The sequence below is a fragment of the Pyricularia oryzae genome, chromosome 3, assembly GCF_000002495.2.
Source record: "Pyricularia oryzae 70-15 chromosome 3, whole genome shotgun sequence".
NCBI classification, from domain to species: domain Eukaryota; kingdom Fungi; phylum Ascomycota; class Sordariomycetes; order Magnaporthales; family Pyriculariaceae; genus Pyricularia; species Pyricularia oryzae.
The window spans coordinates 5,841,297-5,859,912 of NC_017849.1; the positions used below are offsets into that span (position 1 = coordinate 5,841,297).

Genomic DNA, 18,616 nt, shown 5'->3' on the forward strand with positions numbered 1-18,616 from the left:
ATACGGAATAAACACCTTTTTTAACCATTCGATAGCCGTTTGGTTATTTGTCCACCCGTTTTCGGTTGCATGAAATTGCCAATTATCGAAAGGGCTTAAATCCGTGGGAAACCATTGTTGTTGTACGTTTTTTCCCTTAAATATAACGAGGGGAGGGAGGGCAACGCCCGTAGCCGATATACATTCGATTATAGTCGTCCAACCACGCGTTCCGGGCTCTTTTCGTTGCAACGGCCGGATCCCGTTAAGCCCTAATACTAGGCCATTAGATCCTTTGCCTTCCATTATACCGGTTTCGTCCATATTCCAACGGTTTTCCGGTTTAATAGCGTTAATAACCGGGTTCGTAATATAAAGCCACCAAGATTTAATTACCTCCGTAGTAGCGCCATTAACCCGGGCGTTATCTATTCGACGGGGCCTTTGGGTTTTAAGGATTGGATAACGAGCCAAAAAACGAGTTATCCAACGTTTTCCAAGGCCTTTTGTCTCTCCGGCGGCTTGAAGAATTCGTTCGGCAAAAAAGCGTAATTCTTGATGCGTTGGCGGAAGCCCTAAAGCTGTTTGGGTAAGTACCCAATCAGCCAAATGCTTTTCCTGTTCCGTGGAAAGCCTTTGAAAAGGGCTTTGTGCTTTTTTATAAGGTTGAGAACCTTTAAGTCGACTTTGAAGTGTAGACCTAGGTATTCCCCATTTTCGGGAGGTTTTTGCAATTGGATTGCCATTATTGACGTCGTTAATTGCAGATATAAGCTGTTTTTCAGTATATTGCTTCATTGGAAAATGGAGAATTAAAATCAGAAAAAAGTAAATCCAAAAGTGACAGATTCATCGAGATATTTATAATAGAAGTTGGAGGATAAAAATAAAAGTGTTGTTATTTTTGGGTGCCGAACAGGGGGGGTGCCGAACAGGGGGTACGCAACGTTACTGTTCGTGACGGCGAGTGTAAGAGTCAGTTTGTGTTTCACATAACGTCTGGAAAGACTGCTTCCCCTCATCTTGACAGGGATAAGTGGGCGTTCAAACTAAACAAAGTTCCGGGGGTTTAGCAAGTTGATCAGGACCAAAATGTTAAATTGAGCTGAAACCAAGAAAACCCGTACACCGCTCTACCCAACTGCCCAAGTATCGCATAACCACAGGAATGCTTAGGATTTTGTGGACTTTTGGCATTGTCCTCCCTGAGCAGATTGAACACCGCCGGGCTTTGTTGTACGACAACAAGAGTCGAATCCTTCTATGGCAGTGACAATCTGGCAAATTAAAAGTTAGCTTGATTTTTTTTCTTTTTCTTTTTCTTTTTTTTGGCTTGGGGTTGAGCGCAGAACTTTGTCCACCCAGCCCGGTAGCTTGGCGTCCCTTCTTCTTCTGTGGAACATGCAACGTACATCGAAATTCTTAAAAGCGGCCACTCCGGTATAGTCGCATACATCGCCGGTGAACTTTCCCGCCGCCTTAACACCTCCGCCAAAGACTGCATTTGCGCAGCATTGCTCTGTGGTTGATTTGACTCCACTCGCTGCCTTGTCGTCACCCGTGCAGTGGCAAGTGTCCTGTGGTGCAGCCTAGAAAAAAGAAAAAAAGTTTTATCAGAAAATGTACTTTTTCTTCTTCTTCCTTTTTTGTTCATTGATAAAAGATTAACATACCGAGGCGGCGTAGATGGCTGGAATAAAGGCAGAAGCCGCCAAAAGAGTAAGGGTTGAGAACTGCATTTTCTTCTTTTTTTCTTTTTGTTCAAAGTAAAAAACTCAAAAGATGGATAAAAAGGCGTCACTGACTGAAGAAATAGGTTTATCAAAAACCTGGTACAAGAGGGGGAGGCGATAAAAAGATGTGTTGGTCAAAGTCAAGTAAAATTCCGCTCATAAGCTGCGATACTACCAACGTTTTATACAAAAGATCTCACTACTAGAAATAAAAATAGTAAAAGGACGGTGGGGCTGACGTCAGTTTCAGATGCAAAATATAAATTATTGGGGTTTTACTTCTGTTAATAATAACCTCAAACGTATCAGTACTGTTACGATCAAGGTATCGGGGTAACCTGTTCTTAGGGTAAAATACAGTGGGTTGAAGCAACTGAGCGTCTGACTGGGTAACTGGGGTTCTCAATGACTGGGGGTGAAGTTATGATCGTTCTCAAGTAAGTCTTGAGGTTAACTAGAGTTTGATTGCTGCTAAGCAATCCTAGAATCGAATCTATCTACATGGTAATAAGCGTGCCTTATATAAACTATGTTCCGAATATGATCTCTCTTGATCTGTTTGATCTGTGATTCTCAACTGAGATTTTACAGATTATAGAGATCCATTCCCTTGGACGTCACGTGAGGTCACGTGAGATCTCGTGGCCTTGCCCTTAGGTAATCGTTGTTCTGCCGGTCGGTATTCCTTCTGGGCGAGTGTCGTCGAGAGGGGTGTGACCCCACCTGGCCTCTCTGGTACCGGCCCAACTGCCTGGTCGTAACAAGTACGTTGCCTAACAAGAGATTCATTAGTATTTTCGTAGCAACGCCACCTCTGGACCCCTCAGTCTGTATCAGCAAAATCACAGGACTTAAGGCGGCTGTATTATTTGCTAAAAAAAGATTTCCTGATGTCCCGACCTGGCTGGTAGAATATTGAATGGCAAGGTGACAAAACGTGATCGGCCCCCAGCAGGCATCCTAAGGTAGCTCCACTGGGCACGGTATCCTCAAAGGGATCTGTTTCAAAGTCATGTCACGAATTAAATATTGACTTTACAGTATAAGAGGGCCAGCGCAAGGTTTTGGCATTGCTTTCCATATAGGGTTACGAGATGATACGGACCAGTTTTAGGACTTCTCATTTTTGGCAAAGACTTCTTGGCTTCGTAGCCCGTGACTCCACGGCTTCGGCAAACCTGCGCGGGTCCGAATCACTTCAACGAGAATCTGTGGTTCGATACCTTGTGGATTGACCTGGTCATCATTAGTCCACCGCCATTCACCCGCAGCTGTCCTCATTCGCCGCAACGATGACTTGCACCGAGGGCAGGAGATACGAGCGGCATATCACCCATATATTGCTCGGCCTATATACTGCTTAAATGGGCCTGACCACAGCGAAACAACACATCAGAGCGTGAGAGTCTTGATCCAAAGTTTTATCTTCCATGCATCAAGTAGCTATATATAAAGCAGGTAGACGAAAGTCTTGTATCCCCTTATTCGCTGACGTCGTCGATGTGGGATTATGCCGTCGTGGTTGGCTGCATCGTCGCAATCATAAGCCTCTATGGTCTCCTTGGTCCATGCTTGGTAGCCGCAGTCTCCGCGTTCGTATTTGGTTTCTTCGTCCGGATGTACTGCGCGGAACCAGATGCAGAATACCCACATCGAGAGAGCTTACAGAAGCAGAAACGCTCCCTGCCGCCAATATTCGGGGTGGGAGCGCTGTAGTGCAAATGGAAAAAGAGCAATGATTTGGACAAGGTTGAAAAGACGCATGTTGGGCGGTTGGTTGGCTGCCCAATAAAGCGAAAGAAAGGGGGGCTTTAGCTTGAGCATGGTTGAGAAAAGAGAGGAGATGGAGGAACGAAAGGGAAAAATCAAAAATTCTGTTGCTAAACCTGGAATTCCATATATTTTTTAAAGCAAATACTTTTTATTCTATGGCGCTGTCAATTCCCTGTACTGATAAATTACTTGTAAAAAAAATGTTAATTTATCTCAGCATCTGTCAACTTTAAATTAAGACAATTCAGCTCATCGATATATCCTTTGTCATTTCTTATTCTTTTGTTTGTATTATACAAGCAAAAGTACCAATATAAAATTTGGCTTCGGGATTCTAATCCAAATTACGTAGTTATAACTTATAATTAAATGCATTTCCATGCAATTTAGTGTAATTCAAATACAGTTTACTGCCGCTTTGGGTAGAAAAATAAACAGACTAGGACTCGTCCACAAACGGTAATTTGGCGTGCCTACATGGTAGGTTCGTCACAGAATTTGTCCTGCATTGGTTTGTTTACTACCCACATGTACTTGCGTTTACCAATCCCTTAAATAAACACTATCCCCAGTCTCACATGGCCCATCTCCAAGATGACAAACTGTAAGCTGCTTCTTCAGTGCTTGCAGGATATCGGACACAACTACGTCTTCCAAATTACGAAAATGGCGTAACTGGGCCAAGCCTTGGCGTCTTGCCCGCGTAGCTGCGCGCCCGACACAAGGGGACAGCTCATGCTCCTCGAGTGAACAGCTGTCACATACTCACATTCAACATCTCATTCCTCCCATGCACCTGCTGCGTCGTGAGCAAAGAGAAAACCCCGGTCGTCTGCTCAGCCATTGATTCTTCCAGCTGCAGCTAGAAACATGATATCTTTACCGTCTAACCCATCTTCAGCCTGAACTCACGCGCAACGCATAATGCAGCCTCAGCAGGGCAGCGACCCCGAAGACCCACGGGTTCAATATTCAGCCACGCGCATTTGGGCGTTATGCCAATTTATTCCAGAAATAGGTCCAAAGGCCACATCCAAAGTTAATTACAATATACAGGCGGAATATTTCTACCAACACGTCACACCCAAGCCTTGCTATGTGCCACGATTCTGCCCCTACGTGGTATGGATACATCTATATAAACTTTTGCGCAGTTTTTGCCAATATAAAGCACGGTGGAAAAGGCCTAGGCCACCTTATAATATTACGGTGATCTGCGTGTTTTATTTCCTAATTTATTTTATAGTGGAACAGCAAAAAGGTTTTTCGGCCGTAAGAAATTGACCCTTTTTTAATTTTTATTTCAATGGTTTAAGTTTACAAAAGAAAACCACAATTTATTAATATCCCGTTTATATAGAAGCTATAAAGTTTGTTTCAAAATAAAATAATTATTGAAGAAAATCCAAAATTCGAATATCTTAACAAAATTTGGAAAACTACCACTATACTTTTTTGGTCTTTATTCCAAAATCAGCCAATTTATATATAAGAAATAAGAATCAAATCGTTTTTAATAATTCAATTAAATTTTATATCGAATATATAAACCGTATATTTTTCCGATTTGTCTTTAATTTCTTATCGCGGAATAAATCTTTTATTTCGTAATAAAAAAAATACAGTTCCACAATTAACGGCGGAAAACGATAAGCTGGCCTTAGATCTGAACCGAAGCCACTCTTATATGGAGCTACGGGTTTCAGGGATAAGCCCTGACACTAGGTGATTCCTGCTCTCTCTGTATTGGCAGATGCGGCCCCATGCACTCGGCCCTTTTCGGCCTTAGCCGTCCACAGTAGGGCCATTGATCTGCGCTGGCGGTGGCATACGGGCAGAAGGACCCGCGGCTCCAAGATATATACGGAGTTGGAAAGTTCATTTTTATTGGATAAAATCGAAATAATTTATTCTATATTATATGAATCGCCGTTTATCGCCAGGGTGATATACAAGTTTACATGCAAAAAAAAAAAAAGAATCTTCAACCACCTCGAGGCCTCGAGGAGGTGCCTGACGCCTGGGCTGTTCGAGGTTAATATTGGGCCGTTCCAGGTGCAGACGTACAGGTTGGTATTGGCTTAGACGAATTCCCGCAAAGCAGCAAGCGGGCTTGGCTTTTGGACGGTGGTGCGTCATTGCGCAGAGCGGCTTGCAAAGTTGCAGGGTCTGGACATTAAAAAGGTGTCAAGAACAAGTAGGGACGCAACAGGTATGGTAGAAGGGTAGACCCGCAACCTGGGGTGTTTGCCGGTTCGCATATAAGTTTCCCTGTCCACCCTTTCCCCTCCGATAAGGAAGGAACGTATGAGGGGTGTAGGTGCTCGCGGCGATCGAAGATGATCGGAGGTGGAAGATGAGGAAACGGCGCCGACGTCGATGTACGTCTAGGGCCGCAGGGACGATCCCAACTTAATGGCTTTGCAAATAAGCATTGGCTTGGGAATCATAACTCGAGGGTATATGCAAGGCTGGCGTGAATCCGGTGACAATAAGCATCCGTATCTGTTATAACTCGGGTGCCGATTTGGTACGCGGTTCCGCCGAGAATAATAATAGCCAGGTGGAAGGGAGTAGTGTGGAGCTGATTGACTTTGGGGCGGCCGAATGATGCAAACATTTGTTGTCCCGCAATAAATTTGTAAACAATACGGCAGGGATAAAACTGGTAAAAAACTGGCAAACACATTCTTACAGTCGCTAAATTTAGGCAAGGCTAGCCCTACTAGGAATGCTGTTCGGTTTCCGATTAGTTTATAAGCATCTAATCTTAGCTAAAAAAAATAGGTCCCTCTTTTTATGCATTTACAAATTTGGCAACGATTTATCTAACCATCTTCACCATTTTACATGAGATTTGTTTAAATGCATCCTATCGGGCTGTTAATAACACAAATTTAAGGCTTACTCTCCTGCGCTAATTTTAGTTAATATTCTGGCCGTTATTAAACGGAGACGTATAATTTTACATTTAAAATGCGGTTGTTTACCCTTTTCAATTCCCTCACCTTGGTGACTCTAAGCGTCAGAGGAACGATCGCTATCCCAAGTAGTAGTAGTAGTAGTAGTAGTATTATTTAACGCCGGGCTCGGCCCGGCTTATTAGCCGGCCGTTAGCAACCTCCCGAGGGGTATCTCGGCGCGCTTTCTATTTTCTCTATTTACACAGCGGAAAACAAGGGCATAGAAGCGAATCGAGCCTGACCGGGTTCGTGCCCGGTCCTGCTTACAGGTTTGTTCACTGACGCGACCCCGTGCCTTCAGGCGCACGGAGGATTCGTCTGACGGCAGTTGACGGCTCTTCATCGAGAGGGGCCTGTGTCCAAACAGCGGAGCTGTCGGTCGTTTGTAGCCATGGAGACGAAGTTCCCAACAAGTGTGGGCTCGACGGCACAGGCGGGTGGTTGTTGTCGATAGCCAGCCGGGTTATCCTTGCCACGGGTAAGCGGGGAGGAGGTGGAGGGAGCAGGATTCGAACCTACGTTACTCAAGTAACAGCCATGGCGCTTAACCACTGCGCCATTCCCCCCGATCGCTATCCCAATTGGTCCCTCGAACGGCGATGTAGCCCACAATGCCGCCAATAAGGGGTCTGATATTGCTGCTCAGATCGCCAGAAGGGCAGAGATCAAGGTCGGCCGTCCAGGTCGCGTCGAGGCGCGGAGCAAAACAACGGCCAAGAAGCCACCCCGAGCCCAGAACTGGAGCAAGATAAACGCCAATTCAAATGTCCGAGGCACCCACCTGGGCTGTTCCGAATGCACCTCCACGGCCGACTGCGCCAGGTGCACAGAGACCCTCCAGGAAAAGTCGACAAACTACAGGGAGCTGTACAAACAACAGAGCGAGCTCCGCGCCCAGGCCGACGCGCTCAAGGCCCAGCACGACGCCGCACTGAAGGAAAGGTTCTCGGTTCTGTCGAGGCGCGATTGGCCCAAGCCAGCACGAGGCCCCGCTCAAGTGTTGGAAACGTTGTAGAGATTATAAAGTTCAGAGCCGCTGCGCTAACTTACCCAGCGGCCCTGCGCTGCGCCGTGGGGTTGGGCAAAGTCTCTAAATTTCATGCTTTTTAACAACGAACGCAAACGCTATAATAATCTGTATCTGTATGCGATGGGCTGCAAATACTCTTACCGTGGCGATTAAAGCGATTGCTGTTTTGTTGCAATAAAAGCTTTAATAGTTTTGGAAGGCGTTAGCGGATAAGGAATGGCGTGGCAAATACATTCGTATACGCAGGCGCGATTTGTACGCATTTCCGAATTAATTTCACTTTTCCACGATAAAATCGACGCCAAAACTCTCGACCAATTGCGCTTCGAATTTGCCGAATGTTCTAATGAAAAATAGCAAATTAAATTAATAAAAGCCCGGAAAACTATCTCTGCACAACGAGGCAAAGTAAAAGCTTTACGTCCGGAACACGTAGCTCGCTTTGCTCACCAAACATTCCTTATTCCGTTGAACGAGAGGACTGACACTGTACTGAATATTGCCGTCGGTACCGAACGGAAGTAACTAGGGTTGATAAATGTACTAAATATTGGACTTGGTGCTCGAGGGAGGAAGTATGCTCTGTGCACCAGAGTGCACAATGGGGTGTTATAAACTTCTGGCTCGAAGCACCCGTCAACCTTAATTAAAACGAATGACCACTCGCAGGAGACTGATGATTTGGATCCCTAACCTGGCAATATCGCAAGGTAGCACTATGCCACCTCCCTAAGAACAAATAAACGCAAAGTGTTACTTTATAAACTCCTTATATTAATTTTTACTTAGGTAATCTACTTGCAGGGCACTAGGTAAAATATAATGCCAAGGCATCGATACTTGGTAAGAGCACACTTTTTGCAAATCATTTTGTTATTATTGTCTCTTTGGCTCTAAAAGGAAATAAAAAGTGCTATTTTTAATTGTTTACTTTAATAAAATGTGTATAACCTGAATAGCGAAAAGCGAGCCGCGCTACGGATTATTTATTTCTACCCTGTAACCCGGCAACAATATCTGGGGGCTCCTATAATAAGAGCTATTTTCTCGGTGAGAAAAAAGTTAAATATGACTGTTGGTGCTATTAATATAAAGTCCCCTGCATCAGTACTAAATATATCTTTGAAAGTTTCCACTTTGACAAAAGAAGCCATTTAACCTTTTCACCCGTATATATATCTTGCGACATTCCTCTGCTCGTTTCAAGTAGCGAGTCCTTTTACAACCAAAAATTCCTCCTCGGCCAAATTTGCAAAATCATTTTCCTGTCCTGAAAATACAAAAAAGCTTATCTTTACTTGCCAATAAACGTTTTCCCTACTTATTTAAACATTATGTATATCAAGGACATTGTTGCTATTATGGCTGTTGCCACGGCTTTTTTCTCAACAGCGGCTGCCAAATCAGACTGCATTATAAGGCAGATTCTGGCTGACGGCACGCTCAAGTACCACGAGGTCAACGCAAATACCCGTATCGAAGCACTCAATGTTATGGTTGATAAACACTGCAGACCAGCTGTTCTGAGCCTTCAAGACGGTTCGGTGCTTGCTTATAAGCATTGGGGACGGAACACGTTCCAGACGCAGTAGACTGGCCAATTTATCGGCGGCAGCTGATTATTTTTGGGGTTTGGCGTGGGGAATTAGGGTTTGCTTTCTGAGTTCTCTCTCTCTCTCTCTCTCTCTCTCTCTCTCTCTCTCTCTCTCTCTCTCTCTCTCTCTCTGCCTTTTTTTTCTTTCTTTTGTCGCTGTTCTTTAGAAAATAGCCTTTTGACTCGTTAGATGGAAAACAAGTCCCTTTTCCCTCATTCCCCAAAAACCGACCCAGTATATATAAAATTTGTCGATGTCCCGCCTGCATGCGAAACATTTGTAAATGCGCAACGATACCAGGCATATCTGTGTTTCTTGGCTCCGTCCATGCCTCCGTCGGCACACAAAAGGGGAAAAAAAGAAGGAAAACCCTTTAATTGCGTTCTCCTGTGCAAAAAGAGCATCATCTCCCAACGGACTCGTGTCACATCCCTGCGCGGTAAGCACGTGGAGAGTCCCTAGAAATACCAGGGACTGGGCCCCATCAGCTTTTACAGCTCTTCTTGTACAATTAGGTGAGCCGGAGTTCGGCGCCCTCCGGTTAAGACTCTTTTTTTGGAAGGTGAGATGAGTAATGTGATGTTGCGAGGTGCTTGCCAGGGAGCAGCTGGCTGGTGGTAGAAGAAGAGAGTGAACAAGGTCCGGGGCCGCGTAGGGACGACCGTGTTGTACTATGCAAATGTGGTCCGGCAGTTTGCTCCGCCTCTATTCACCGATTGCTTTATTTTAATTGGCGTAGATATTATGCTACGAATGGTTCCTTGCAAGTCTGAGTCAGGTCTTGATAAAATCTTTATCAACTTATTTTCCGTTGACAGAGGGTTGCCACTACAGGCCGGAGGCTGGCACATCGGTAAAAACTCCCAATTTACACGAGTTATTCTCCCAATGGTCACCGAATCAGCGCTCAAAGGATCGGAATAAAATCCCAGAAGTTGCTGAGGCGGAGCAGGCACAAGGCAAGGGAATCCCTGGGGGCCGAAGCTAGGTTCCTAATGTATAATAATATTACCGGAGCTTTGTAGGCATGAAGCCATAACCCTGATATAATGCGATAGTTGCCTGGTTGACCTGGTTTGGCCTCCTCTTAACAACGAAGTTGCTTCTATTAATAGTTTCCAATTAAAGTTATGCAAGTACTTAATAGCTAGCTCGCATTCAATTAGTAAACGTACGGAAAGGCTGTTTGAAACACAGTAAACTACTTGTTTATCTAATAAAATTGCCATGTCTCTATTGCCATGTCTCTTCTCTAAACTCTCATCATTCTTCAGACTTTAATATTAAGGCTCCTAAAGTATTTTGTTAAAGGGTGCTCCTTCGCCATTTGCGTTATTAGGTCTCAAACAGCGACCAACAAACTTGGTACGAATCTTTTAGAAGCACCGCATGCCACTCCAGCCCTCTCTGCATTTCGCCCTAGCTGCTCTTTAAATGCTAGGCTCCGTGGCGGCGACCGTGGTAACAGATAATTCTATTGGAAAATATGAGGTGACGCCGCTGGTGATACTTGTGAAAATCCATCCGGGAATATATAACCGAACGCAAACAGGCTCCTGGAACAGCTTCCTCTCTTTAATTATAATGGGCACCACAAAGCGCAACTCGAGGCAAGAGGCCATAAAATTGAGGCTTGAGTGTTCAGACTGGTGACCAAGCCAGCGCCACAGTCCCCCGCAAATATACAAAACCTTGAGGATCACGATTGGAGATTTTATCCGCAGCCAGTCCTCCAAAACAAACAAGCCGGGCAGGTTTGCAAGCGAGATTGCCTTGTGGGTGGGAGTTTGGTACCAGTTCAATGGCTCCGGCGACCGAAGGAAGTTTTGACAGGTAAGAAAAAAGAAGAAAGAAATACTGTCAGCTTTCCCCGGAGCCTTACTCTTGCTGCTTCGTGAGGGTGGTGCATCCAACCCAAGCTTATGTTGTAAAAACGGAAAATTGTGGGTTCTGCGCACACTGTGCTTAGTGGGCGAGGGTGTCCACAATCAGCCGAGTTGAAACTTGACCATGTCCGGGCTGTGCAATCCGGGAGCTCAGCTTACATGTGTAGGGCAAAGTAACGAGCAAGGATTGTTATAAATAATAAAGTGCTGACAGTCAGCATGATAAGCAGTGGAGGGCATAGCACCCTCACAGTTGGGCCTTTTTCCCTGGGCCTTCGTGTAGCCTGTAGTAGAGTAAGGCAGTTTGGCAAGTGAGAATAAGGCGGTTCAATATTTGAAAAATAAATAAATGTAGCCATTATAAGCTCACGCCGAAGTCCTGAGGTAGGTTCGTATATTCCCAAACAAAGCTCTCCACAAAAACATCTTCTGCGTGCCTTGATTAGCCCGACGATAGCCATGCGACGCCAATACCTCGACCTGGGCATATTTGCCCTTCTTTGCATTCCATTCTCAGCAGCTCTCCCCGTCAATGACGACAAGGCCCTGGTAAGACGCCCGAAATTCGAAGTCGCCGCTGTTCCGGCTCGAGAATATGCTCCCCCGGCTCAGGAATATGCCGGCCCACCCCCGCCGCAGGTGCCGTCGCCACCCCCTGCGCCAGATCTGCGGGCGGCACAGGGCCGAAGTAGTAGAACATAGCGGAACGGCAGGCGGCCGTCTGTACCACAGCCTCAGCGGTACGATGACGACCCGGGATATGACGCTCCCAGACCCTCCAGGCGTACGGGTGAACGCATACACCTTCGTCCTTAACGGCCGGCAAACCCGCCTGGTGCGTTCGGTCCCGGCCCGTACGCAGACCCGTACGCAGACCCGTACGCCGCAAACAATGCATTCCATGCTCCCCCTATATTCTATCCAGGTGTCCCTCGCCAGCCTCCGCTCTATCCGCCCGGCCCGGGCCCGATGCCCTTTGCAGCTCCGGTCAACATGTACCCTCCTACTCCTTCCCGGCAGGGCAATACATATGCGAGCCGTCCGGCCGCTGCCAAAGCCCCAGAGAATATACAAACCATCCGACTCTTTTGGAAGACGGAAGAGGACAAGGTGCAGCAGAGCCTGAGGCCACAGGACAATATTGAGGATTTCCCAACCGGCAGCCTCTACGATTGGGTTAAGAAGTCGGCGAGGGCTGCCGAGATAATGTATACAAAGGACTTTGGGACGGATTTTGAACTCTGGACGCACGTCGGGATTAGAATGGATCCAGTAGATGGGACGACAGTAAAGCTGCTCAAAGACTATTATATTGCTTCTGGGCAAAAGGTTACCGCACTGCCGAAAGGAAGTACCTATGAGGATTGGAAACTGTACAAGAGTTATTAACGAGCCTAGATATAAACCGCTTGGACCACCACAATTAGTAAATTTATGGATTATATTACCTGATGGAATGGGGACCTATGCGAGACTTGGGCCTGCTAAAACCCGAAAATGAGCATAGCCCGGCCCAACCCGCGAGCCCGCAACAACCCATGGGCCACGGGTTGGTGGGCTCAACCCCAAACGGGCAGCCCGCGGATTTCCAGGTTTACGACCGAAGAACTTTTTAATCTTTTTTTGATAAAGATTAAAACGCTTAGAATAAATAGTCTGATAATACAGGTACTGCTTGCCATGCCGTAGACAGAGAACGTGTCTCAAGGGATGCCTGTCCTCGAACCACTTTACCCAGCCCTCTTTATCCGGGGCACTCTGCCGCGCCAGACTTGCTCTCGATCATGAAGCTCCAATCATTGAGCGACGGATCGTGACAGGCCAAAGCAGGCCATGTGAGCTCCATGCCCCAGTAGACGCCGAACTTGGTTCATATCCACTCGCGCGGCACATGACCCGACGTCACCCAGTCGATAAGACCGAGTCGTCTACTTGACCAGACCTTATGGACGCTCACATAGGACAGTAGCGACCGAGATTGGAGCCCTCCTAGGATTCAGACTGACTGGCGACACCGAGAAGGGACTGAGCTAAGACCGATACCAGCATAGCGGAAAGGCGAAAAGATGGTTAAATGTAAATCATGGGGGAGCACATGTTAATTCAGACAAGAGTGATGCGAATAAACTATCCAGGTAAAGCCGAGTATAATCGGACTGGTTCAGGGGATATAAACGAGAAGAGTAAAGGGAAAAGATAGGAAAACAGAAAGCCATTGCGACATCCAAAGAGCGTAGGTCGCACAGAGCTCGACTAATTGGTTGGATCTCGCCCTTTGGCATCAAGTGTATATATATCTACAAACAGAGCCGGTGTGGGCGGCTTTGGCTGGTTTAGTACTGGTGATATTCCCGGTTCCCAAGGTACCCGTAAATCCGTGATCATTGGACCACGCATGCCGCCACCCTCATTCACAAAAGAATCAACCACAGATAACCTCACACCTATATATGGCAGAAACAGCACGCGTCACAGGACTTACAGCGGGTAAGAAGAAAGCAGTGTGATAAGCAGACTGAATTGGCTGGGTACTGGCCCACCTGTCCTAATTGCCAGTCCACTAGGTACGGTACCTATACACGGCGCTGGCTACATATGGTGTGTAATTACTGTTGCCAGTCCATTTTGCTGATTAGCAATATTTGGTCCACGGAAACAGCAGTCTTCCTCACGCAAGTCTAGATACGTGCTGGTTCGAATCCCGTTTATTCGTCTTGCATATAAGGAATGCCTATATTTGAATCTTGAAAATGGGCGTGCCACATTGCGATGCCTGCCTAGAAATTACCACAGACATGAGATACTCATTCCCCGAGGAAAGGTAGAGGTGGTTTCAACATCAAAATGTAATTGGTACTTTTGCTCCCGTGACGTGCACTACTTTTGGGCGCGATTTGGTTGTTACACTGGCATGGTCGGTCATACACACCATTTACTGTTTTTTGTTTCATTTTATTTCTTTTTATATTCTTATGACGCTTCCTCGTCCTGCCGTGCGCCTTTGCCACTACCACTCAATTATTCTCCCTTTATGCATCCAGCCGACACGGAAACCTGTACGTTACTTAGCATAAGCTGTAGCTTGACCTCCAAATATAAATCAAGGGCTCGAGGCCCCCTAATGTTCTAAGAAACCCTTACAGCCCACCACCTTGTTCCAAACCCTTCTGCATACTACCAGCCAAAGCATACCGCGTGAGCTACTTTCAACATCAATCTGTGCCATCGCATTTTACCTCTTCGAAGTCAAACCGCAACCAGAACAAGTGGCTCATCGCGTTTCAAGCTTCGTCGCGGCTATTATGGCTGCCGGCAAAAAACAATCCCCCGTCAACTCCTGGACCTGCTCATGCGGGTACAATAACATTACAGGAACGCTGACTTGCGTCGGGACTACCAACTGTCAGCCATGCGGAAGGCCCAGAGACAGCGTCTAGGCTGGCAAACAGCTCCAGAAGATGTGAGATTGTCTGCTTGATTCGGGCACGCGCCCTTCTCGGGCACCAAGGCTAACTTTGCAGTCTCGGCACATCCAGTCCGCTCGCTCCACACGTGAACGTACAAGCAGCTGGCAATGGGGGGGAGATAATTAAGATCGGGCCAGGAGGAGGAACAAAAGAGAAGAATAAAGAAAGATGTAAAATATTGGAAATATAAAAATAAAAACCCCAGGGATGGAGTCAACTCCTGGACTTTGGAGTATAGATAATTAAACACTTCATTTCGGGGATTTTGTGGTTGTTAGAGGAGTTTTATTTTTTCCATGATATGTGCGACCTCGCGTGCCCCTTTGTAAACTTCCACCACGTAGACCTTCTAAGCCTCTTTAGCAGTCTAAACTGTCCACAACAACGAAAATTCCATTAGGATCGCGTGGTAAATGCCTAATCTAGCTACGCGTCCGCCAGGCCTATTTGCAAATCAACTGTCCACAGATACCCGCTGCGGGTTGCATCCAAGATCAGACAGCTGCCCGTTCCTGAGGATGGACTTTGCCACGCAAAACAAGACAAGTTACACAGAAAAGAGCAAAGACTAATCCCGTAGGTGGAGGCCGCCGATCCTGTCAATCGCCGTGTGTAATGCTTGAACCGGCATGTGGTTTTCCTTTTGGCCAAAACTGTACCGTAAAGCAACTTATTCTCGGGCTCTACTACGTGGCAAGAACTTATTTGCCGATATATAAGTGCGTTACAATTGTGTCCAATCGCCACCGCCACCATTGCTGCGTGTTTAGACGGTAGTGCACACCATTGGGCATTTTTCTCGCACCCAGAAACGGGTAAATCCAGCTATCGCCGGCGGCCTCATTTCGGTGGCGTTTCCCCTTTCTTTATCGCAGTTTCCTAGCAGACCTCTTCCCCCCTCCCAAGGTGAAGAAGAGAAACACTCGGCGATTGCACCGCAGATTTGGGCGGCGCGTAGCCTTCGTTGGGGGTCAAATCTTAACAATAGCGGACGAGGGTCGCAAGTGTAATCCATGCGTGTGTATGATCGAATTTACAAGCTGTTTCCTAGTTGGCTAGAAACGCCAAGTTCAAGTAGACCATTATCTCACATGGTCTGGCACTGGCTGTAGTGAACCGGACTTGATTTTCCTAGACAAAAGAACAAAGGTCATAACTAGATACAGAATAAAAACAACAAGCTCATCGAAACGACAATCGCTCGGTAAGTAACCTCGCAAATTTCCAAAAACTCACTGGCCAAACACCACTGGTCCAGCCATGGGTTCTTCATCTTGCATTTCCATCGACTATACGGTAAACCCCGCAGCCCACCGCTCACATCAGCTTGGCCTGCGTGCCGCCTCCAAACCTGTTCGTGGCGAGGTGTCGCCCGCACCGGAGGCAGTGGTGCTCGACATCCTTCATGGCAGGCGTGACATAGGGGACGAAGGTGAAGATGCCGGTCGTGAAAAAGAACATGGTAGCCATCCAGCTGCAGCAGAGTTAGTTTTCAACAAGCTCAACTGACACGGCACGAGCAAAAATCATCAAAACAAAAAGTCAAAAAAACAAAAAAGCCTACTGTGACCCCTTTCCAGCAACATGTTTTGTGCTCGTCGGCGCCACCCCCCTGCACCCGGGACACTTAACCAGCGCCGGCCACCTGCCGAGCAGCGCGAGCGGGACCACGTTGGCGTGGCTGTGCTGGCTGTGGACGGGGTGGCCGAAGACGTGCTGTGCGCCGGTCTGACAATTCGACTCTGCGACGTTTGCGCGGCGGGTGCTGCAGCACTCTGGGTGGTGGTGGCTGCTGTTGTTGCCAAACTGCTCCTGGCACCGCGGGAGGCCGACCATGTTGCAGTTGTGGTTGCCGCCGCCGGCGCTGCTCGGGGGTATGCTGGCGTCGGCGACGGGGAACGGTGGGCCGGCGTATTTGGTCGCGTAGGCGTAGTCGGGGGATGGGGTGTTAACGGCGGAGGAGTCGGGGGTCGCGTGGATGGTCGCGTTGGGGAGGGGGGTGCTCAAGGGGGCCATTTGGGAGGTTTGGTTTGGGTTTGGTTGTCGGGTATTGTGGGAGTGCGAGAATGGCAGACTTGTTTGGATATGGAACAATAGACTGGGCTTTATTTACTTTAAAGGACAATGTGTTTATAGCAAATATATATAAAGTAGAGCAATACCATGGTAGTTTTTGTTGTGCCCAAAGCCTCCACTCGCCCCAGCCCGCCAGGCACCAGTATTCTTGCAACTTGTTTGGCAACTCAAGCTTTTCTTCTTTGGGCCGAGCTGCGATCCGATCCCTCACCACCCCACACGATGTTCTCAAATAGGTATACGTAGCACCCCGATTCGACAAGTGATTGTTTTGTTGGCATTCGGATCCGGGTGGCAGCAGACGCGCGTCAATCGGCGAACTCTTAGTTGTTTTACTTGACCGCCCCGCGATCCTTCCAGCGGATTGTCCAATCAAACGCCCCGTAAATCTCACACTCGCTCCTCACGGGTGGAACGGTCTTAGTCAATTTATCTATCGCGAGAAATGCTGCTGCCTGTTGCTGCGACCCGAAAACACGAAACGCAACCCAAAATGGGTGCAAAGGTGCTTGGCTGCGATTCGTTCGCTTGGCTCTAGCGTCCGGCGTCTGGCTGCCACTGGAAGCGTTCCATTAGAAATATTCCCCGATGGGGGCCCCCGTTAGCGCACTGTTTAATCCACACTAAGCCTAGCTTTAAATTTAAAGCACGGGAACCTCCCCGCCATGCCTCCGAGACAATTTTTGAAAGTGTTTTTGTACTTTTGTTCAACCCTTGTCCGAATGTTTTGGTTCGTTGAGACAAATAAACATAAATTTCGTAGCTATGAGGCTGCTCCTAGGTATGTTTGTGCCCTATCCCGTCGCCCCAAACTCCTGCTATATACGTATATTATTAAATAAGGTTTCCAAGAAACGGCGCCGATCGTGAGAAAAAAAGAAAAAGAAAAAAGAAAAGAAAAGAGAAGTCCTAAATATGGGAATCGGTCGTTGACAATCAACCGACTTGCTCGGAGTGGATTGCATTATAAGAAATGAAGAAAAAACAAAAAAAGAGGACGAGAAAGTCCGCTGCATGCATTCCGTCTAGACAACGCGACAAACTTCTGCTAGGCTCGTGGGGTAGCCAGGCTGGCGCGTTTCCCTGGAACGATTGGATAGCTGGCAGTTCACAAACGCGACCAGTCCGGCCGGGCCTCCCAACCCAATAGACGACACGCACCCCCGCCCAGAAGCGAGACGTTCGCCCCCGGCATCCACGCTCAGTACCGACTGTGGCTCCGCCTTCGCTTCTCGTAATACACCCTCGTCGGCTCGGCCGGCTCGGCATGACCGCCGGGATGCGCGCTCGTGTGGCTGTGGACGACCCTGACGTCCGGCCCGCGGCTCCTGCTCCTGGAGTGGCGATGGTGGTGGTGGTGGCGGTGGCCGTGACTGCGGCTCCGGTGCCTCCCCGGCGACACCTCCTGGTGGTAGTAGCTCGGCTTCTCGTCCGGCACCCTCTGCTGCGTGCACGACCAGCGGATCAGCCAGATGATCAGCAGGAAGCCTGCGATGGACCCGATCACGATGCCCGCGATCTCCCCGCCCGACAGCTGCTGGTTCGCGTTCCCGCCCTGCGTGCTGATGACCGTGACCGTCGCGGGCGCCTGCCGCCGCACGACGGGCGAGGGGACGTCGTTGCCCATGGTGCGGGTCGCGAGGACCAGGGTGTCCAGGAGGTGGGTGAGTGGTTGTGAGGGTGCCATTTTTCTACGTGGTTGGTGTTGCTGAGCGTCGTTGAGGCTCTTGATAGTTGATGGTGACTTTTGTCTCTCGCCTCCTTGTCCCTGTTGTTGCAGTGCTTCGTATCTGCTGATCGGCGTGATACGGGTGGGTTGTGGGTTTCCTAACAGGCGTATTCTGGGTCGTTTCGGAGATTTATAACTACGCAATTCAGCTGAATTGGGTGGTGGGAGGTTGGGATAGGGTGCCTCGGCTGCCAAACTTGCAAACACTCAGCCCACAGAGAGAACGATTGTGCCAAAAAAAACCTTCCAGGAAATTGGGGACTTTCGACCAAGGCGAGTGCTTCCGTCGCATCCTTTTGTAGTTCCATTGTGTCTCTCTTTGGGACAGCCCAGCGAACCATGGAAAGAGAAAAGTGCCAAATTGATTTTTCTTGTATGACTCTGG

At 47.9% G+C, this 18,616-nt stretch overlaps 6 protein-coding genes and 1 pseudogene across 7 annotated transcripts; 3 read left to right on the forward strand and 4 right to left on the reverse strand.

Moving 5' to 3' along the window:
• Positions 1–1,151: 1,151 nt before the first annotated feature.
• MGG_07810 (uncharacterized protein) lies at positions 1,152–1,718 on the reverse strand (the record flags this gene model as incomplete). The annotated part of the gene is made up of 3 exons (XM_003712979.1): positions 1,152–1,256; positions 1,392–1,568; positions 1,653–1,718. 3 exons carry the CDS (start codon positions 1,716–1,718, stop codon positions 1,152–1,154), a joined length of 348 nt encoding a protein of 115 aa, XP_003713027.1.
• Positions 1,719–3,348: 1,630 nt separating this feature from the next.
• MGG_16934 (uncharacterized protein) lies at positions 3,349–4,332 on the forward strand (the record flags this gene model as incomplete). The annotated part of the gene is made up of 3 exons (XM_003712980.1): positions 3,349–3,484; positions 3,981–3,996; positions 4,116–4,332. 3 exons carry the CDS (start codon positions 3,349–3,351, stop codon positions 4,330–4,332), a joined length of 369 nt encoding a protein of 122 aa, XP_003713028.1.
• Positions 4,333–6,839: 2,507 nt separating this feature from the next.
• Positions 6,840–7,463, forward strand: MGG_13852 (uncharacterized protein; the record flags this gene model as incomplete). Its single annotated transcript, XM_003712981.1, has 2 exons — positions 6,840–6,863; positions 6,984–7,463. 2 exons carry the CDS (start codon positions 6,840–6,842, stop codon positions 7,461–7,463), a joined length of 504 nt encoding a protein of 167 aa, XP_003713029.1.
• Positions 6,943–7,014, reverse strand: MGG_20161 (annotated as a pseudogene). The gene has a single exon. The product of its transcript is annotated as a tRNA-OTHER (tRNA).
• A 3,715-nt stretch (positions 7,464–11,178) lies between the features above and the next one.
• On the forward strand, positions 11,179–12,747 carry MGG_07814 (uncharacterized protein; the record flags this gene model as incomplete). The annotated part of the gene is made up of 5 exons (XM_003712982.1): positions 11,179–11,270; positions 11,406–11,647; positions 11,742–11,794; positions 11,899–12,246; positions 12,649–12,747. 5 exons carry the CDS (start codon positions 11,179–11,181, stop codon positions 12,745–12,747), a joined length of 834 nt encoding a protein of 277 aa, XP_003713030.1.
• A 2,785-nt stretch (positions 12,748–15,532) lies between these two features.
• Positions 15,533–16,540, reverse strand: MGG_07815 (uncharacterized protein). The gene is made up of 2 exons (XM_003712983.1): positions 15,991–16,540; positions 15,533–15,900 (listed from the first exon to the last, which is right to left on the reverse strand). The coding sequence occupies exons 1-2, from the start codon at positions 16,440–16,442 to the stop codon at positions 15,744–15,746; spliced, it is 609 nt and encodes a 202-aa protein (XP_003713031.1). The 5' UTR covers positions 16,443–16,540; the 3' UTR covers positions 15,533–15,743.
• Positions 16,541–17,214: 674 nt separating this feature from the next.
• Positions 17,215–18,603, reverse strand: MGG_07816 (uncharacterized protein). Its single transcript, XM_003712984.1, has one exon. It carries the CDS (start codon positions 18,187–18,189, stop codon positions 17,704–17,706), a length of 486 nt encoding a protein of 161 aa, XP_003713032.1. The 5' UTR covers positions 18,190–18,603; the 3' UTR covers positions 17,215–17,703.
• Positions 18,604–18,616: the final 13 nt, after the last annotated feature.